This window comes from Pelodiscus sinensis, chromosome 3 (genome assembly GCF_052426305.1).
Source record: "Pelodiscus sinensis isolate ZL-2025 chromosome 3, ASM5242630v1, whole genome shotgun sequence".
Taxonomy (NCBI): domain Eukaryota; kingdom Metazoa; phylum Chordata; order Testudines; family Trionychidae; genus Pelodiscus; species Pelodiscus sinensis.
Window position 1 is genome coordinate 81,429,162 of NC_143054.1, and position 17,996 is coordinate 81,447,157.

The window sequence follows — 17,996 nt, forward strand, 5'->3', positions numbered from 1 at the left end:
AAGAAAACAGGTTCTTTTAAAATACAATTAGGAGAGGACTTTTATAAATCAAGAATAAATAAGACTCAGATGACTGTTCCTTTTAAATGAATTTAGTTCCAACTACCTGTGTAAAGTCCAATCAACAGAACAGGTAAAGCTCTGGCAGAGGCCCCTCAACACCATTCTATTTTCCATGCTATCACTGTCTTTTGGAGTGTCCAAGTATCAACTGACAATGTGATTGGGGTGTGGACATTAGAGTGAACTGAGACCAACAACTAGTTACACATCTCATTTCCCCAGTTCTGCTACCATGTGGCAGTACATGGAAGAAATAAGTCAAATACATTGACAAATTAATTTTAAAATATCAGGATATGATCATATTTATAATGAAAATATACTTTAACTGAGGATTTAATATTGGAAATTAAAGGCATTTGAAGCTGTGATCATATGTAAACAATTATCTGCCTTTTAATGTGTAACCTGGTTGAACAAAGCTGAACAATAGGGGCAAGCCACCCTGGTGCAATCATGCAATCTCTCTCTAAGGCTTCAATTGCAAATCTTAACAGGCTTACTGCTCCCTTTCTTTTAGCTCTAACTCGTCTTTCTCTTCTGTCCCTCAAAGATCTCTTAAACCTGCTTCCAATTACACGTCAGTATCCTTTTATGTTTTATGATCCTTACTAAATTCACATCTGACTGTATAACTTTAAACTAGTCTAATAATCAAAGGGAAGCAAGTTCCTTTATTCCACTCCATCTTACGTAATATCACCAAGCCCAAGCATTTATTAGGGCTACTCCACCCTCCTGTGATATTCTAAAAAATATGGATTCTTTTTATTTGTTATTTGGTTTCTAAGCCTCTAGAATTTACACGTTAAGCTTTTCTCCATAACCTCAAGGACAAAAACCTTAACATTTTGTTTTTAGAAAGCTGAGATTCTCACGTAAATCACATGACTTCAGGAAACCACCAAATATTACAAAACTCAATAAAATCTCAGAAATTGGTAAAACATGGTCTAGTGATAGCAGCAGGTGGACAAAGGGATGACCTTCTATATTGCTTGGTTCTTAATTCTCCCAGGAGTCAGTTAAGTGATACTACATAGAACATACAGGGGACAAGATTTTTCACTCAGTCCTATTAGCTAGCACTGGGAACAAGGCAAGCCACTCAGGCAAGTGTGTATTACTGATCAAGTTCTGAAGAGAAGGGAAGGCAAAACAACTGCAGAAACAGCTATAAATTAGCGCTGTCAGGACATTCTCAATGTGATTTTTCAAGCAGCACCGATCCGAATCCTTAGAGATCAGACATGAACTTAATGTACATTTCATTTGTTCCAGGCTTCAACTGTAGGTACAGAGTACTATTGTAGGTACAATATACCATCAAGGATCTTCCCTTCAAGGGAAAACAGGTGTTCGGTGATGCCATAGAGGAGTCCCTCCATTCTCTTTAAGCAGGGATGGGCAAGAATTTTTGGGGCCACTTCAAGGTTTTGGAAAGTGGTCGAGGGCCGCACTCTTCCATGATATTAATGGAGGAGATGCGAGGTCTGGGATGGAGGTTGGGTGCAGAAGGGAGTTTGGGGTAAGGAACTGGGGTGCAGGAAGGAATTGAAATGAAGCAGGCGGTTGTGACCTAGGGCAGGGAACTGGAGTGCAGGGGTTTGGGATGTGACCTAGGGTAGGAGGGGATATCGGTATAAGGGGGACAGAGGGTTTGGGTATGTTGAGTGTGTGTGTGTGGGGGGGACGGGGACGACAGAGAGTTGGGGCAGGAAAGGGCTGGGGTGCCAGAAGCAGGCTGTGGCCAAGAGACATACTTACCAGCTGCCAAACTAGCCTGCCTGCCTGCCAAGCTTACCATTTTTCTCAGCCAGCCTGGCTGGCCATGTGCATCATGAACAACTGAGCCCAGGAGCAGGGGCGAGATTCTTCTTAGATGCCTGTTATTCTAACAAGCAGCTTCCATTGGCTGTTTTTTGCCAGAAACTAGGACAATGGGAATGTGCCTGGGCGGGGCGGCTCCTAAAAATTCCCCCTCCCCTACAGTTTCAAAACAGAAACCAAGCCTTGCAGCCACTTTTCTGCGTGGGACTGCGGGGCAAGCTGAGGAGCCTGCTTGGGGCTCCCAGCTGCCTCCGTGGGCTGGATCTGGTGGCTTGGCGGGCCATATTTTGCCCAAGCCTGTCTTTAAGACTGCCACCAGACATCATAATTGTCTTTCCCTATCTGGACGATTGGTTTCTGAAAGGTCACTCATTTCTCAAGGTAGAGACAGCAACCAGCATAGCCCTATCTCTGTTCCTTTTCCACTCGGCCTCCGCCCTGTTGACTAATGTATGCTGGCTAGCATATAAATATATATCATACTAATGATATGTGTTATGCACACCATATAAGTATGCACTAAGAACTAACAACATTAAGTACAAACATTTTAACAGCGATACGGGCCTAAAATACAATAATTCTGTTAACTTATGCTAAGTATCTCATAACAATTTGCATTAGGTGAAGTAAGCTTTGGTTTCAGTAAATGGGAAAACTGTCAGTATGAGGATCTAACAACAGGGATGGTCAAACTTACTGACCCTCTGAACTGCATATAACCATCTCCAGCAGTTTAAGAGATAGGACATATCTGCTGGAGCTCAGCCCTGTGCAAGGTGCCCATTTTCTGCTGAAACCCCAGCAGGCGCACACCACTGAGATGAAGCGCTGAGTCTCTCCTCCCTGCTGGGCAGAAGCCGCTATTTCACCATTCTGGTGCAAGACAGAGGCCCTGAGTAGCCCCTGAACTGCAGAGATGCTGAAAATGTATTCTTGTGGTCCAGAAGATCCAGTCTTTTTACCTCTGTCAGATGGTATTGACTGAGGTCACTATTGCTTGTTCCATTAATTAATGGTGTCAACAACCAGGAACTTGAGTGTAGGGTGAGAGAAAAAAAATATACTCCAGGCCTTTGGGTGCTCCGATGATATGTCTAGAGAACGTCTAGCGGGAAATGGGGTTCTGGTACCTCTTCCAATTAAATCTGAAAAATCGTGACTATCTGTTTTATAAGGTGATGAAATATATTGATATTACTGGCATAACACAGTGGAAGAGGTGTGACAGCTTCACCTGGTAAGGCAGATTTGTGGGAAGAGAAGTTACCTGCAGTAACTGGAGGTTTTTTGAGATGTGTAGTCCCAATCTGTATTCCAAACATGGGTGCACATATGCACCATGCGCCAGAATTGTTCTTAGTAATGTCTTTGACCCAAGCATGTGTTGTGCATCAGCCACTTGGCAGGTCTGAGGCCTTAAGAGGCTGTGCACATTGATGCCACTCCAGTTCTCTCTTATCAAGCAGTAGCAGAATCTGGAGCAGAGGGATGGAGAGTGTGACTGGAATCCAGATAGGAGCCACACATCTAGAAGAAACTCCAGTTAGAGTAAGTAACCTTCTCCTCTTCTTTGAATGATGGTCCCTACGTAGATTCCAAACATAGGGAAGTAGCAGCAATACTTAGTATTGAGAAAGGCACAAAGGCTCTCCAGAACAATCTGAAGGACAGCTTCACCAACAGCTGCATTTGCCGCCACGGCAGGGGTGACGGTACAATGGTCACTAAAGATATGGATGGAGGATCAAGGGGCTGCCCGTCAGATATCCTGCCACAATACATGCAAGGAAAGCCAGGTGGTAGCATGAGCCTGCATGGAGAGGGCCATGACCCCCAGGGAGAGGGGGACACAGGCCAGAGAGCATGTAACAGTTTGCAATGCAGCTGCAGAGATGTTGCGAGAAAAGAGAATGGTTGTGACAGCAGTTGGTGACAGCAACATAGAGAAAAGGGGAGGTGTGTTAGGTACAGGTGCGCTGAAGGGAAAATGCTAGCAGTGGAAGGAATGCAGGGTGTGCTTCCTGATGGAAATATTGCTTAGGATCCACTGGTAGAAGTGAAACGAGGAGAGCGCTTTGCAAGGAATCTGGAGTGAAGGCATGGGAAACAGTGAAGCATGGGCCGCTATCATGGCTCCCAGTTTGCTGACACATTGTGAGGAAGTGACAGTGACCAAGAAGATCACCTAAGAGGTGAGCAAGGGAGCAGGCCATCAGGGGTTCAAAGAGTCACCCAGTAAGGGCAAAGAGAACAAAGTTGAGGTTCTGGGGGAGGGGTAAGTTCCGCACCAAAGGAAAAGCATTGAGACCACGGAGGAAATGGGGTAGTTGGATGCATGAAAATGGAAAAATGAGTCTACAGGTGGACGGAAGTCACCGAGTACCACCAGGTGGACATAAATGACAAATGTTCAAATGGGTAAGGAAAAAACAGCAGGAAATATCCTTCCACATAAACTCTGATTCCTGAATCTCAGATGGAAGTATTTTTCAAGGAAGTGATTGACACTATAAAAGGAGGGCCAAAAACATCAAGGCAACCTTCTCTCAGTCTCTACCCATTGAGTTCACAGCACCAGAAGGAAGTATTTGTTGAACTCTGGGAGACGAGGTCCTGATATAAGGAGTTTTGTCAGTGAGCATCTTCAAATCTTAAAACCTCTTTGTAGCTAATAAACTTCGTTTGATCTATCCAGTCTGTTTCAACTGAAGTATCTGGGAAAGTTCTCTTGGGCGGGCAAGTATTGTGCATATTGTTTCTATTAAATTAGGAACAGATTTTATACAACGTTGCATTGTCCAGGAGGGAGCTGGACATACATTTCTGGAGGAAAAATTGAAGACTGGGAGTTTTATGGGATAACCCAGCTGTATAATGGAGGCTGGTAAGATACAGCTGGTTGGCTGCAGCTGACAACACAGATCTAGCTAGGAGTGACTTGTATGCTGGAGGGTGTTTGTGAACAGTCCTGGCTGGAGGCTACCAGCAGTAAACCATTGTAAAGGGCACTCACTGCAGGTTAGAGAGCAGGAGTGACAACTATTCTTTAGTAGGTTGCTCCCTGATACATCACAACATGATGGTCTTCGCCAGTGTTATGATCTCCATTCTGGTGGGGATGAAAGCCTCAAAGGACCTTTATCAGGATGCACTTCTCTTCTTTCATCCCATTCTGGAGAAATTTTTTTTGTTTGTTTGATGGCCTTGATCAAAGTAGTCAGTAGGCAGACCATGGGCCAAATCCAGACTGTCAGATGTTTTTGAACAGGCCCCAGAACACACACACACACACACACACACACACACACCCCCGCCGCCCTCGACAGTCTTTGTAATCTACTTGCCCGTGGCGAGTAGATTACAACCTGGAAGAGCCGGGTTTCAGCGTTCTGCGCATGCGCTGCAGCTCGGCAAGCCCCGTATATTTTTTATATATATATTTATTTACATACATTTAATATTTTACAAATTAAGTCCTTTCAATTGAAGGTCTATTATCTTTGTTCTCAAGTTTAGTAAATGTTCTAAAGTAGAAAGACAGTCTTGGATATTGTGGCTGTGTTAATAAGATTAGAGGAATTCTGGTAATGTTGAAGGCCAAGCCTTGATTTACAATGCTTTTGCTTTGCCATGCAGATCTGTAACTTCGGACAATTCTTGTGTATGAAAGGGAGTGTGAATGTGTCAAGATAAGATGCAAAGTTATATGGCTTTAGAACCAGATGGCCGAAGAAGGGGGGTAAGCGAGCATGGGCAAGGCCAGAGCACGAGACAACCGGGCTGCAGAGGAGCCATCTCTAACCATCGATGTATACCCCCTACTCACAAGAAGATTGGATAATTGGCAGATTGATGACCTTAAAGCGGAGCAAGCACCCCAAAAGGACGATTGATTACAGGATGAGCCTTCGAGAGATGTTTTGGGAACACTTCACATGAAAAAGATAACGTTCCTGTCACAAGCAGACAAAGCAGAATCCATGGATTTCAACAAGAGAAACGGTTTATAAAAAGCAGGGTGTTTTGCTATGGAACATGGGTTTGTCTGTCACTGTCTGGAGAGGAGCATCGGATCGATCGACAGACAAGGCCCTGCTCGATCTAGCTGGCCACTAGATTGACCCAGACTCTGGACTGGTAACTATATCATCTGGAGGGAGGGAGGGAGGGAGGTAGAGAGAGAGAGTGTGTGTGTGTGCGCGCGCGCGCTTACCGCCTTTTCCCCCATAAAACATCTCGTGTGCTTCGTTTAAGCATAACACTATTACAAAATCTTAACTTTTGAGCAAACAGTCCAGGGACTCCACATATATAATTGCCCCTTACAGCTCTGTCAACCACTCGTGAATGCCAGCGTCAGTACAGATCAATACATATTTAAATTACTCTTCATTTCTTTGATAAGTTAGACCGAATGGAACTATTTGCTTTTCTGAATGTATCTACAAACTGAATGTTTAGTTTCATCCAAGAACCTTAGTCTGAGATTTAAATTAAGTGACACTGTCTTATCAGGATATAGAAGATTTTTGTCTCACCTTGCCGTTATTTCTAAATAGGAAGAAGATGATTAGTGCTTCACACAGATTTATCTAGACCCCTTTCATACTGCTGTCAGCTTCATGTATATATTGTTTTTCAGAATACTTCTTGGTATTTGAAGTAAAACTGGAAATTCATCAGTTATTTTGGTACAAAATGCCTATCTTTTGTAATCTAGATAACGTTTGCTATTTTCACCACAAAAAATTTCTAACATTCATAATCTTTTGCTGGGAAGAATACAGATAAGAGACACACATCTTGTTCTAAGCATTTTGTTTTTCAGTATTGTGAAGTGTTAGGCTACTGACGGTGTCAGACACAATGTACAAACATTAGACAAAGATACAAATACAAGAAGATAGCACTCAGTATGATGCAGCTGGGATTGTACTTTCTGCTTCAGTTTAGTTTCAGAAGTATAAGTATTTTACTAAAATGTTGCCCCATGATCTTCTAAAATATTGCCCCATGATCTTCTTTACCATAAGGGGAAAAGGTTCAGCCATTATTCCAGCTAATTTTGCACCTCTGCATCATAGGCAGCTGACTAAATGATCAGTAACAAAATGCTGTATCTACTTTATTCCTACCTTGACCAGTTGTTCCTGCTTACGTTCCAACTCTCGAATTTCTTGATTGAGAATCACTGCCACATGCTGTGGCTGGCTTCTGCATTTATTACAAATTCCATGCTGTGTCAGTTCATCACACACAGGACAGTGTAAGGTGGTGAAATACTGGGAGATTGTGCCTTTTCGGCCTTCAAGCTCGGTGCGGGCCGTGCAGGCAGCTTTCTGGATCTATAAAAAATGTAAGAAATGAGGAACTCTTAAGTGGGCAGCTATATTTATGCCCAAGGCATTCATCAGATTTTTAAAGTGCATAAATTTAACAGGATCTGCAGCTCATGGGTTCATGTGTTAGTTATTAACAAGAACTGCAACATGTCTCTTCATCTGAAGTCTATGACTTACCCCTAAATGTTTCAATATGTATTAAGCTACATATAGCAAGGCCACCATATACCCCGTGAGCTGCTTTACAGCAAAGCTTCACATGAGGCAGCAGCAGAAAGGATCAGTAACAGAATTACCCGATAGACATATTCCTAGGCAGAAGGAACTCATCTTGCCAACCTACATTCGCAAATCAGTTTAGTTTGGGTCTTGCAAAAGTTCTTAGGGGCTGGTCTAACTAATTTCTGAGTATGCCCATAGCTGAAATTCCAAATTTTCTCATTTCACATACGAGGCACACACATTTTTGGCCCCCAAATAGAACACAAACAGAAGTAAACACTTTTTTCCCCTCTTTGGAGTTCCATCTGTCTCCTGACCAAGTTTACTTTCCAAGTACTAATGCAATTCCTTGTCACACATTTTTCATGTCCATCCACTGGTGATTTTGGCCCAAACACCCCACGATACTTTAAGAAACAGGCTCTAGGATTCACCAAAATGTCAGGTTGTTCTTAAAACACCGAGATTGGTTTCCAACTCCTGTTAAAGAGTCTTCCACCAAGTTCCCTTCCCTGTGCCCTGGTCAGACTTTTCTGCCTCAGCCCAGACAGACCTTTATTGGGCTTGGCCTTCCCCCCCTCCAGTCACTGCATACATATAGCTCTCCGCTTTCAGGATACTTCTCCCAGCTCCTCAGCCTTTAAGAAAGCAAACATGTGAAATACAAGCCTGGTCTCTGCCTCCTCTCACCCAATTGCTGCCACAAAACTTCTTTTTTGAGATTTTAATCTGTCACTATGGAGAGCTGTGCTGTTTTGTATTCAGTAGGGTGGGATATGGTGAAACAGAGTGTACAGGTGTCCCTTGCAGTGAGTGAACCAAAATGCCAGGAGTAATACTTGTCTACCACATGGTAGCAGAAACTAGAGCAGGCGTTCCCAAACTTTTTGACGCGGGGACCAGTAAATCCATTCACGAACTTTTGGAGAACTGGTAACATTCATTTGCATATTTGCATATTCATTAATCAAATAATGAATATTCAAATAAGTTGTTTCTGGTCCTCCCAACCCCCCCCCCCCCCGTGCCAGCTGTAGCAAAGCTTATGATATGGTCACCCACAATATTCTTGCCAGCAAGTTAAGGAATATGGATGGACTGTAAGACAGACAGAAAGCTGGTTAGACCCGGGTTTCCCAAACTTTTTACTTTAGTTGGAACCCTTTTTTTCCCCAGTACTGCTTTTTGCAGCCTAAAAATATAAACACATAAAAAACAAACTGAGAAAAAACCAGACATATAGCATGTCTGGTATTTTCTCATTAGGTACGTTTTATTATTACTAGATGTATCAGTTCATAGTTTTGAACTGCCTGGCTGGTAAATGTGCTTAGGCTGCGTGTGTGTGTGTGGGGGGGAACAATAGAATCCCTGGGCCGGACTAATTTGTGCTTTGCGGGAGGGGGGAGAAGGGGGGGTAGCGCCCCGAGATCTGCATATGGCTGGGTCAGTACCCCCCCACACCTTTCCGCCCGGCTGCGCCTCTGGTCAGCCCCACTTCCCCCAACCTCCTCCCGGACAGCCAGTTCTCCCCCGCTTCTCCTTCCAATCTCCCTTGGCCAGCCCCGCTGCCCTGTCCAGCCCTGCTTCTGGCGGCTGCTTCTCTCCTCCTGCCCATCTTCCCCGGCCAGCTCCCTACCCCTGACCTTGTGCCCCCCAGCAGCCCTGCTTCCACTGGCCCCCCAAACTCCCTGCCCCACTCCAATTCCCCTGTCCAGTGCTGCTTCCGGTGGCCGGCTCTCCCCTCCTCCTCGCCCCCCACTGCCCCTTCCCTAGCTAGGACTCTGCTGGGAGCCGGAACATCCGGCTGCAGACTCCATCCAGGCCTGCCGAGGGCTTGGGGGACTCGGCAGCACATGGGCACTCCGGGAGCACAGAACACCCCAGCAACCACGCTGAGGCTCGGTAGTTTTTTCCTGCAGCCTGGTACCGCGGCCCATAGTTTGGGAAATGCCAAACTAGGGTACACTGAAAAAACAAGGGGAATTTGGATGTTTCTCGTCATGACAGAGTTTGATCTCTGGGGTACATGACGAAGGTGTAAAATGCACCAGGTTCCAGAAAAGGGTGATGAGCAGCCAGCTGTTATTAGAAGGAAGAATCTCCCCACTATCCAGAGAAAGCACCAAGGAATGGACAAGTTTCCCTGGGACGTCTTGTTTCAGTAGAACCCCTGCTAGAGCAATTTGTTGAAGGTATTAATTTGCAGCTGGGCTCATGATACTATATATATATTTGTTAGTCTCTAAGGTGCTACAGGACTACTCTTTTTTTTTTTTTTTTTTAAAGTTAGAGACTAACACGGCTACCCCTCAAAGTATTAATTTGTGTGAATGTCACGGGGATTAATGAATGTGAAAGAAGCACATTGTATGCACATTATCAGCATAAAAACAAGACTGCTGCACATTTTTAATAATGATTCTATTAAGTGACAATTAAACAACACAACACTGGGGGAGGGGTGCCAGTCTGTATAGAGTTAAGGGTAAAGCTAGCTTTTCCTATAAGCACAATTTTTTACCCTATCTTGAGAAAAACAAAATAAATTTACCCCACATTTCACTTACTACATCTCAACCCAGGGTAGAATTTTTCCTCCTGAATATTCCTGGGCAATTCACAGAGTTTCTTAGACATCAGGGTTTTAAATTTCTTTTCATTCACTTTTTAAATATTTTCTTGCTATTTTTGTGCATCATCTCCCCAAAACATATTGATGTAGAAATATAAACTTTACTTTTCCAAGAGAGCCAGATAAGTACCTCAGCCTTTCACAGGTTTTGAGTGGATGCATGTAAGCATTAGAGAGAAATTTAAAGGGTGATTATACAACCAGATTCATATCCAGATATGTTCAAAAGAACAAATGTAATATATACTTATTATTTTGGATTAATTTTGGTAGAAGCCAGGAAACACAACTGATGATATGGATAGGACTAACCTTGAGCGCAAGAGCTGCAAAGGTAACTAACTTTACTAAACAAAAGAACAGCAGAGAGGGTTTGGTGATTTAATTTAGACATTTAGGCATCAAAATAAATTACCCTTGCTGCTACATCATAGAGAGCTCTTTTTGTTTTAAATGTAATCAAATCCAAATACTACAGATAGATTGAGTTATCTGATATGCTTACCCTGGGCAATTCATGATACCAGCTGAAAACATCTATGCCAATTAGTGAGAAGATTCTTGCCAGAGGTGGAAGAATCTGTTTGGTGATGTAGTAAGTGGCATTCAGCCTCAGGTTGGTATCTTGTAAGACCTCAATGGGCCGCCTCACCAGCTGAATAAGAGGCAATCCTGGCATGCCATACACGATGACATACTGTACTCTTTCCCCAACTCGTGGCTCAGAGCGACGGTCATATGCAAGCATCCTCCTGTTAAAAAACAAAAGTCCTCACAATGGATCTTAAAACTAAATAGTAGCAAATGAAACAAATAGGCATTTAAATCAGAGCACCCAAATTTGACCCAAGAGAAGGCCATATAGACAGCTCTCCTGAAGTCTGAGTTCTGCATCATACAAGCACAAAAAGAAGCATTCTGCAAGTTGTCTTAAAACAGAGGTATGTTCTCGGGATGTAAAATTCCATTTAAAAAGTCATCTGATTAAATGTTAAATTTAATTGGTTAACTGCTTACCTGGTAAGCATCACCCAGTAAGGTTAACCCTTTATAACTCTAGTATATTCAACATGGAAATACAGTTCTTAGCAAACTATGCTCCATCTAGATCAGAAGTGGACAAATACTGGCCCGAGGGGTAGATCTGATCTGCCAGGGTTAGCTCCTGACGGGCCTCCACACCAGTGTATTCACCTGCACCTCTGCAGATATGGGGGAATTGTAGCTCCTGCAAGACACGAACCACCAGTTCCCATGAATGGGAACTGCGATTGCCTATATCTGCAGTCGCAGATAAGTATAGAGGCAGTGGCCCAAGTGCTAACCTTGGCGAACCACTGCAGTTCTATTGCTCACCCCTGATCTAAATCCAAACAACTTTTCCTCCAGAATTTACAGGAGGGTGGCCACAGGTCATATTTGTCTTACAGGTCACCTTTTGACTACCCCTAAGTTAAAGAAACACTTTATAAAAGAGCATTCATAATACTAAAATGAGCACAAAATGTCCAGAATACAAATGGCTTTATATTTTTGAGCTAAGAGCAGGGTTTATTTTTAGGTATTAATTTTTTTCTATGAAAAATATGGCTACAAGTTTAAGAAATTCTGTATTGATTATTTGGAAAAATTAAAGAGATTGGCAAAATACCCTCAACAGTTCATATGCAGCTGACAAGAAAATCAGAATTTCTTTTATTAATCTGCATTGCTGTTTAATATCACAAACCAAGGCAGAAGAGAGGCTTGATAGTATTAAAATGAAGAAATTCACTAGCAACATTTTTTTCTACAAAATTAATCTACTTCCAGTGAGAAATGACCTCAAAGACTGACGTCCTTTATAAACAGAACAGTCAATTATAGCATAGCTTTCACTATATTGCTTTGACAGCTGGCCTTGTTCTTGACTTTGAGTAATAATTTCTAGTAGTCAGGAGGAAATTAAGTTTCCATGACTATTCAATTCTTGATCCCTCTTCTGATATAGCCAACTTGGGCTAATACTAACTGCTATGGTTGTCTGTGATATGGACATCTGCCGTCTGAGAAGTAGGCTGAGAACTACAACCAACTGCACAAAAAAGATTGAGAATAGCTGTTTGATAAATCCACAATTAGAACTTTTAGGCCTCTCATTTACCTTGTGATTTCAAGGGCGGGTACACAGGCTCCAGGTCTGTAGGCAGAACTCCCCCTGTATTCTTTGGCAAAGATGAAATCTTGCATGCTGGCTTTGCCTTCCAGTAATTTCATACATTGATTTTGAACATATTGTTTGATTTGACTTATGTCACGTGTTTCAAATAGCAGCTTGATAGAACGCTCAAGTATCTTCAAAACAAAAAGAGAAATGTGAAAAATCCATCTTCTCGTTCATTAGTAAAAGGAGTTTGTTATGTAAAGAAATATTTCATAATATATATTAAGTATAATTTCAAAAATGTTTGTTAAAATAGTACCAATTTTTGTTTTTCCTCTAAGAAACCCCTGAGTATATTCCATCCCTTTATTTTTATTTGGAAAACCAAAGAAAACCTTAAAAACAGCACTTTATATGGAATTTATATGACATACAGCAAATGGCCATTATACTATTTGGAAAGTTTTTTCTTAATTTTGAAACAGAATATTACATATGACACCTAGAGATGAAAGTAACCTGAAGATTCTTACAGGTACTATTTTATCACACCCCCTAGAGGGCTCTCAGATCAGGGAATTGTGAGTGCAATATGACAGTACTTTTAAGAAATTTAAGTGTGGGGTGGAGTGTGGGGGAGGGCCTTAGGATAGGGGGTTAGAATGTCTGGTGGGGGGGCCTCAGGGCAGGAGGCTATGAGTGTGGGGAGATGCAGAAGTCAGGGTTAGTGGAGTGAGGAAGGGCTCAGGACAGGGCTGTGGCGGGTCAGGAGCTCAAGAAAAGGAGTAGGAGGTGCAGGAGTCAGGGCAGGGGTCTGTGGGTGTAGGGGCTTACAGCAGAGGGTTGTGGGGGGGTGCAGGAGTCAGGGCAAGGGGCTCAGGGCAGGGGGCGAGGGTGTGTAGGTGGTTCAGGGCAGGGAGCTGATGGTGTGAGAGGCTCGGAATAGTGGGATGTGTGGGGTAGGATTCAGGACAGATGTCTCAGGGCAGGGAGCTGTGTGTGTGTAGGGGTGAATGTGGAGGGGGGTAAGAGTGTCATTTTAAGAGGGTGGGGAGACTGCAGCCACACATACCAAGTCCCTGTTATTCTTCTCCCGAGTCCCAGGGAGCGAGGAGAAAGTACACAGCCTTCTGTGTTCCTCTTCTGTCCCTCCCCTGGCCAGCAAAGAGTGAGAGGAAGATACGTAAACTGCACTTTTCTCTCACTCCTAGATAATCAGGGAAAGAGCAGAGCAGCAGAGTTCCAGGTATGAGCAGCTGCAGCCTCCCTGCCCTTTCTAAAGATCATGGCAGGAGGTTGCTTGGGGATAGGGCAGCCCCAGATGTGTGTGTGCGCGCATGCCCCAACCAGCCCATTTCACCTGCCGGCTACCTGCTTCTTAGCAAGACAGTCTGCAGGAGAGAGCCAGGAGCCTGGCTGGGAGCAGCTGGAGTCAAGTACCCCAGCTGGCCGGCTTTTTCTTACCAGAGCCCTACACTAGGGCACACCAGCTTACTTTCATCTCTAGAACACCTTTCAGTATCCTCGTCCACTCTTTAAAGGGATGTACCATATGGACAGATGTTTTTCAATTTATTTGAAGTTAACAGTATTTTCCATACTACTGTTTCCTTTCTCTTTTTATAAATACATTAGAAGCAAGAGGATGACCAGGGTAGCTGAAGCAAAATGCAGGACAGGGTAGGCCCACTGGTCAGTGAGGAGGGAGAAACAGTAACAGGAAACTTGGAAATGGCAGAGATGCTTAATGACTTCTTTGTTTTGGTCTTCACCGAGAAGTCTGTAGAAATGCCTAACATAGTGAATGCTAGTGGGAAGGGGGTAGTTTTAGAAGGTAAAATGAAAAAAGAACAAGTTAAAAATCACCTAGAAAAGTTAGATGCCTGCAAGTCACCAGGACCTGATGAAATGCATCCTAGAATACTCAAGGAGCTGATAGAGGAGGTATCTAAGCCTCTAGCTATCATCTTTGGAAATCATGGGAGACAGGAGAGATTCCAGAGGACTGGAAAAGAGCAAATATAGTGCCCATTTCTAAAAAGGGAAATAAGAACAACCCAGGAAACTACAGACCAGTTAGTTTAACTTCTGTGCCAGGGAAGATAATGGAGCAAGTAATTAAGGAAATCATCTGTAAACACTTGGAAAGTGGCAAGGTGATAGGGAACAGCCAGCATGGATTTGTAAAGAACAAATCATGTCAAACTAATCTGATAGCTTTCTTTGATAGGATAACGAGTCTTGTGGATAAGGGAGAAGCGGTGGATGTGGTATACTTAGACTTTAGTAAGGCGTTTGATACGGTCTCACATGATATTCTGGCCTGTCTCAAGTCTGGTGTAACAAAGCACGCAGGCAAGGCCCGAGAATCAGGAATTGTTTTGCATAAGAATGCAGATTAAGCCTGGTACGTGAGACCACGTCAAGAACACAGGACAAGCAGCCTTGTACTGGTACTTTTGTTCTGATAAGCAAAAAGTACAAATGCAGCCATGAAACTGTCAACTGTGCACATAGCAGAAACATCCTGAGTAGTAGGATGCACCCCAAATAGGGGCATCGGGCATTTTATGTATCCTGTACAATACGTAATCAATTGGTAAATATTATTAGAACGACCAAGTCTTTGTCTGCTATAAATTGGGCTTAGTAAGAACAATCGATGGGATAGAATGGGCAGGATTAACCCACACATCCTGCTTGATGTAACTAGAAGTGATTAGGCCCTTCACACCAGCTACATCAGCGGTGGTGTTCCTATGAGTGGGAAAAGACGGAACCATAACCTCCTGCCTGGCACTATAGGTAGCATACGGGTGAAGTGTAAGTGAATTAGGGTTTATTATTGTGTATAGTAAATCTTTTAGAAATTACTTTTGCATTGCTTTGCGCTGTATTAATTGCTTTAGAATGTATAGTATTTAAGGTTTAAATTGTATAGTAATTGTGCTTAAGGCTTGTAAAACTTAAACAACTATATTACCTGCTTAAAGCTTGCAATAAATAAGAAAGTGGTTAAGTAGCCCTGAAGTATACTGGTTTCCCTTGGATCTAAAATAAATCGAACCACACGACAGTGTCAGAAACAATGAAGAAAACCTCAAAGAACAGAGATAGGTCTTGGTCTCCAGAGTCAGAACTTTTATGGGGACATGTATTGAAAGGTTTTTTAGGCTTGCAATGGAACAACAGACTGTATTTGTAACTTAAAAAAATGTGTGTATTTTACCTTGGAAACAGCAGGACAAGAATCTCTTCGAACTGTCTCTATGCCTTTTGCATCAAATACTGGGTCCTTTTGGTCCAGTGTTTCATACATGTACCCCACATACCTCTTCTTGGTTTGCAAGACACAAGGCAAATACACCTGTAGTGTTAAAAACATGTAGCTTCTTTATACCGCTATTCATTGGCAACATAACATGATTTCATGCTTAAGAGTTTTTTTCTAAGGAATTGTTAATTTTAACTTTTTTTACCTTTTGTTTCCTCACAAAATCAAATAAAAAGTAAATAAAAGAAATGCCTGCTCTGCTAATGGGAGCTTCCTGTTTGCCGGTCAAGCAGCACACAAGGAACCCTCTCCAGATCTCCCATCATTCAGAGCAGCACATGGCTTCCTCTGAGCAGCCTGCATGAGCATGAAAGTCTGGGAGCCTGGTTGAGGAACCTAATGGGCAGGGCTACTGGCTGGCAGCTGCCCAAGTAAGCATCTCCCAGCCAGAGCCTGCCTCTGGAACCCCAAACCCTCTCCTCCCCAAACCCTCTGCTCCCTCTCTTAATAGCCTTATCTCACATGTAATCCAAAACCTTTGCACCTCTGCTCCTGTACCCATACCCCCTCCCAGACTCTGTAACCCTCCTGTACACTTCCTCCAGGGCATGATCCCCTCCCAGACTCTGCACTCCCTCTTACACCCCTGCTTCATGTCCGAATCCTCTCTTGCACCATCCCCCCTCGTGGGCCCCTGGAGTCCCTCCTGGGTCCCAGTCTCCTGTCCCAGATCACAACCCTTTCCCTTCACCAAAACTCCCTCCCAGATCCCACGCCTCCTCCTGTACCCTAATCCCTTTCCTCAAGCTCCCTCTGCACTCAGCCTCCATCCCAGATCCTGCACCTCCTCCATTAATATCATGGAAGGCCCTTGACCACTTAACATATTTTTTGAGTGCCCCCCCATTAAGAATTATTGCCCACCCCTGATCTAGATATTGCTGCATGTGATATACAAACTGAGGATCCTATAATATTCAGACAAAAAAAGTCACATTGAGTTTAACAATGGCAGTCATCAACCTGAATTCTCTTACCATTCTAGTCTTAAAGAAAAGTTACTTACCTTCTAGTAACTAAAGTTCTTTGAGATGTGTGGTCCCTATGAGTATTCCATTGTTGGGTATACATACACTATATGCTCCCAAGACTATATTTTTCATTAGCAGTATCTTTTGGTCTGTACTTCCTCATGACCCAAACAGAGGGCATAAGGGGAAGTGCAGACCAATTGACTCTCCAGTTTCTTCCCTATTGTGGAATCACCTTAGGAAAGGTGCAAAAGGAGAGGGGAAGATGAGTACGTAAAGGAATACACACAACTCAAAGAACTCTAGCTACTCTAAAAGATAAGCAATCTTCCTTTCTTCTTCAAGTGATGTGTATTCCACTGAATGTAATTCACAAGCAGTATTCAAGAAGGAGGAGTGCACAGATTTGCAGGGATGTTTTATTAAAGGATGCATCTACTGAAGAAGTTTGCATGAGGGTAAAAAGTCTAGTAAAGCTATTAGGGCTGTCAATTGACATGCGTTAACGATTGTGATTAACACAGTCCAGGATTAAGGCATAAATTTTTTCAACACGTTAATGCTGCGCTGCCCCTTTCAAGTGGCGCTGCGGTGCTTCAAAGGGGCAGCGCAACGTGGAGCCCAAGATCAGCTGGTGATTCCCCAGCTGAACCCAGGCTCCACTGCCACTTTGAAACGCACAGAGGCGGTGTTTCAAAGGAGCAGCCGCCTCACAGCTAAGCTGGAGATAACCTGTGCAGCGGCTGCCCCTTAAAAATGCCATCTCCGCGTGTTTCAAAGGGGCAGTGGAGCCCAGATCAGCTGGGGACTCCAGCTGATCCTGGGCTCTGCACAGCATTTCCCCAGAACCTGGGATCCAGGGCAACTGCCCCTTTGAAATGCCAGAGGCGGTGTTTTAAAGGAGCAGCTGTGGAGCCCAGGGTCCACCCTCAGCTGATCCTGGGCTCCCCGTGGCAGCGGAACCCGGGGTCAGCTGGGCACTCCAGCTGATCCTGGGCTCTGTGTTGCACTTCCCCTTTGATGCGCCATTGCGGCGCTTAATAGGGGCAGTGCTGCATGGAGCCTGGGGTCAGCTGGGGACTCTTTCTGATCCCGGGCTCCATGCAGCGCTGCCCTGTTGAAACGTTGTGGCGGTGTTTCAAAGAGGAGATGCACACAATTAATCGTGACTAAATTTTTTAATCGCTTGACAGCCCTAAAAACTAAAATTTTTGAAGTGGCCCCCGTGCAAAAATGATTGTCCACCCCGTTCTAGTTTGTAGATGTAGTATACTGTAGTCATATTATTTGATATAACATGAAAAAAGCCGGAACCTTTGGAAGGCTTCATGTACCCCTTGCTGTTTGTTGATTTGAAGTTTAGATTCTTATTGGGCTTAGAACCTCAACCACATTTTTGTCTAGATGTGCTCCAGCTCAGCTGGGAGGCATCCGTAATTAATAGGAAACATAG

The 17,996-nt window shown here is 43.6% G+C and overlaps 1 protein-coding gene across 2 annotated transcripts in view; it reads right to left on the minus strand.

The window, feature by feature from the left end:
* Positions 1–17,996, minus strand: part of REV3L (REV3 like, DNA directed polymerase zeta catalytic subunit) — a 222,329-nt gene that overhangs the window by 1,164 nt on the left and 203,169 nt on the right. For both annotated transcript variants that reach the window (XM_075923987.2, XM_025184747.3), the window contains exons 28-31: positions 15,468–15,605; positions 12,239–12,429; positions 10,601–10,847; positions 7,032–7,241 (exon numbers count right to left, since the gene is read on the minus strand). In XM_075923987.2, the coding sequence (XP_075780102.1) occupies positions 7,032–7,241; positions 10,601–10,847; positions 12,239–12,429; positions 15,468–15,605 (786 nt within the window). The remainder of the gene's footprint in view (positions 1–7,031; positions 7,242–10,600; positions 10,848–12,238; positions 12,430–15,467; positions 15,606–17,996) is intronic.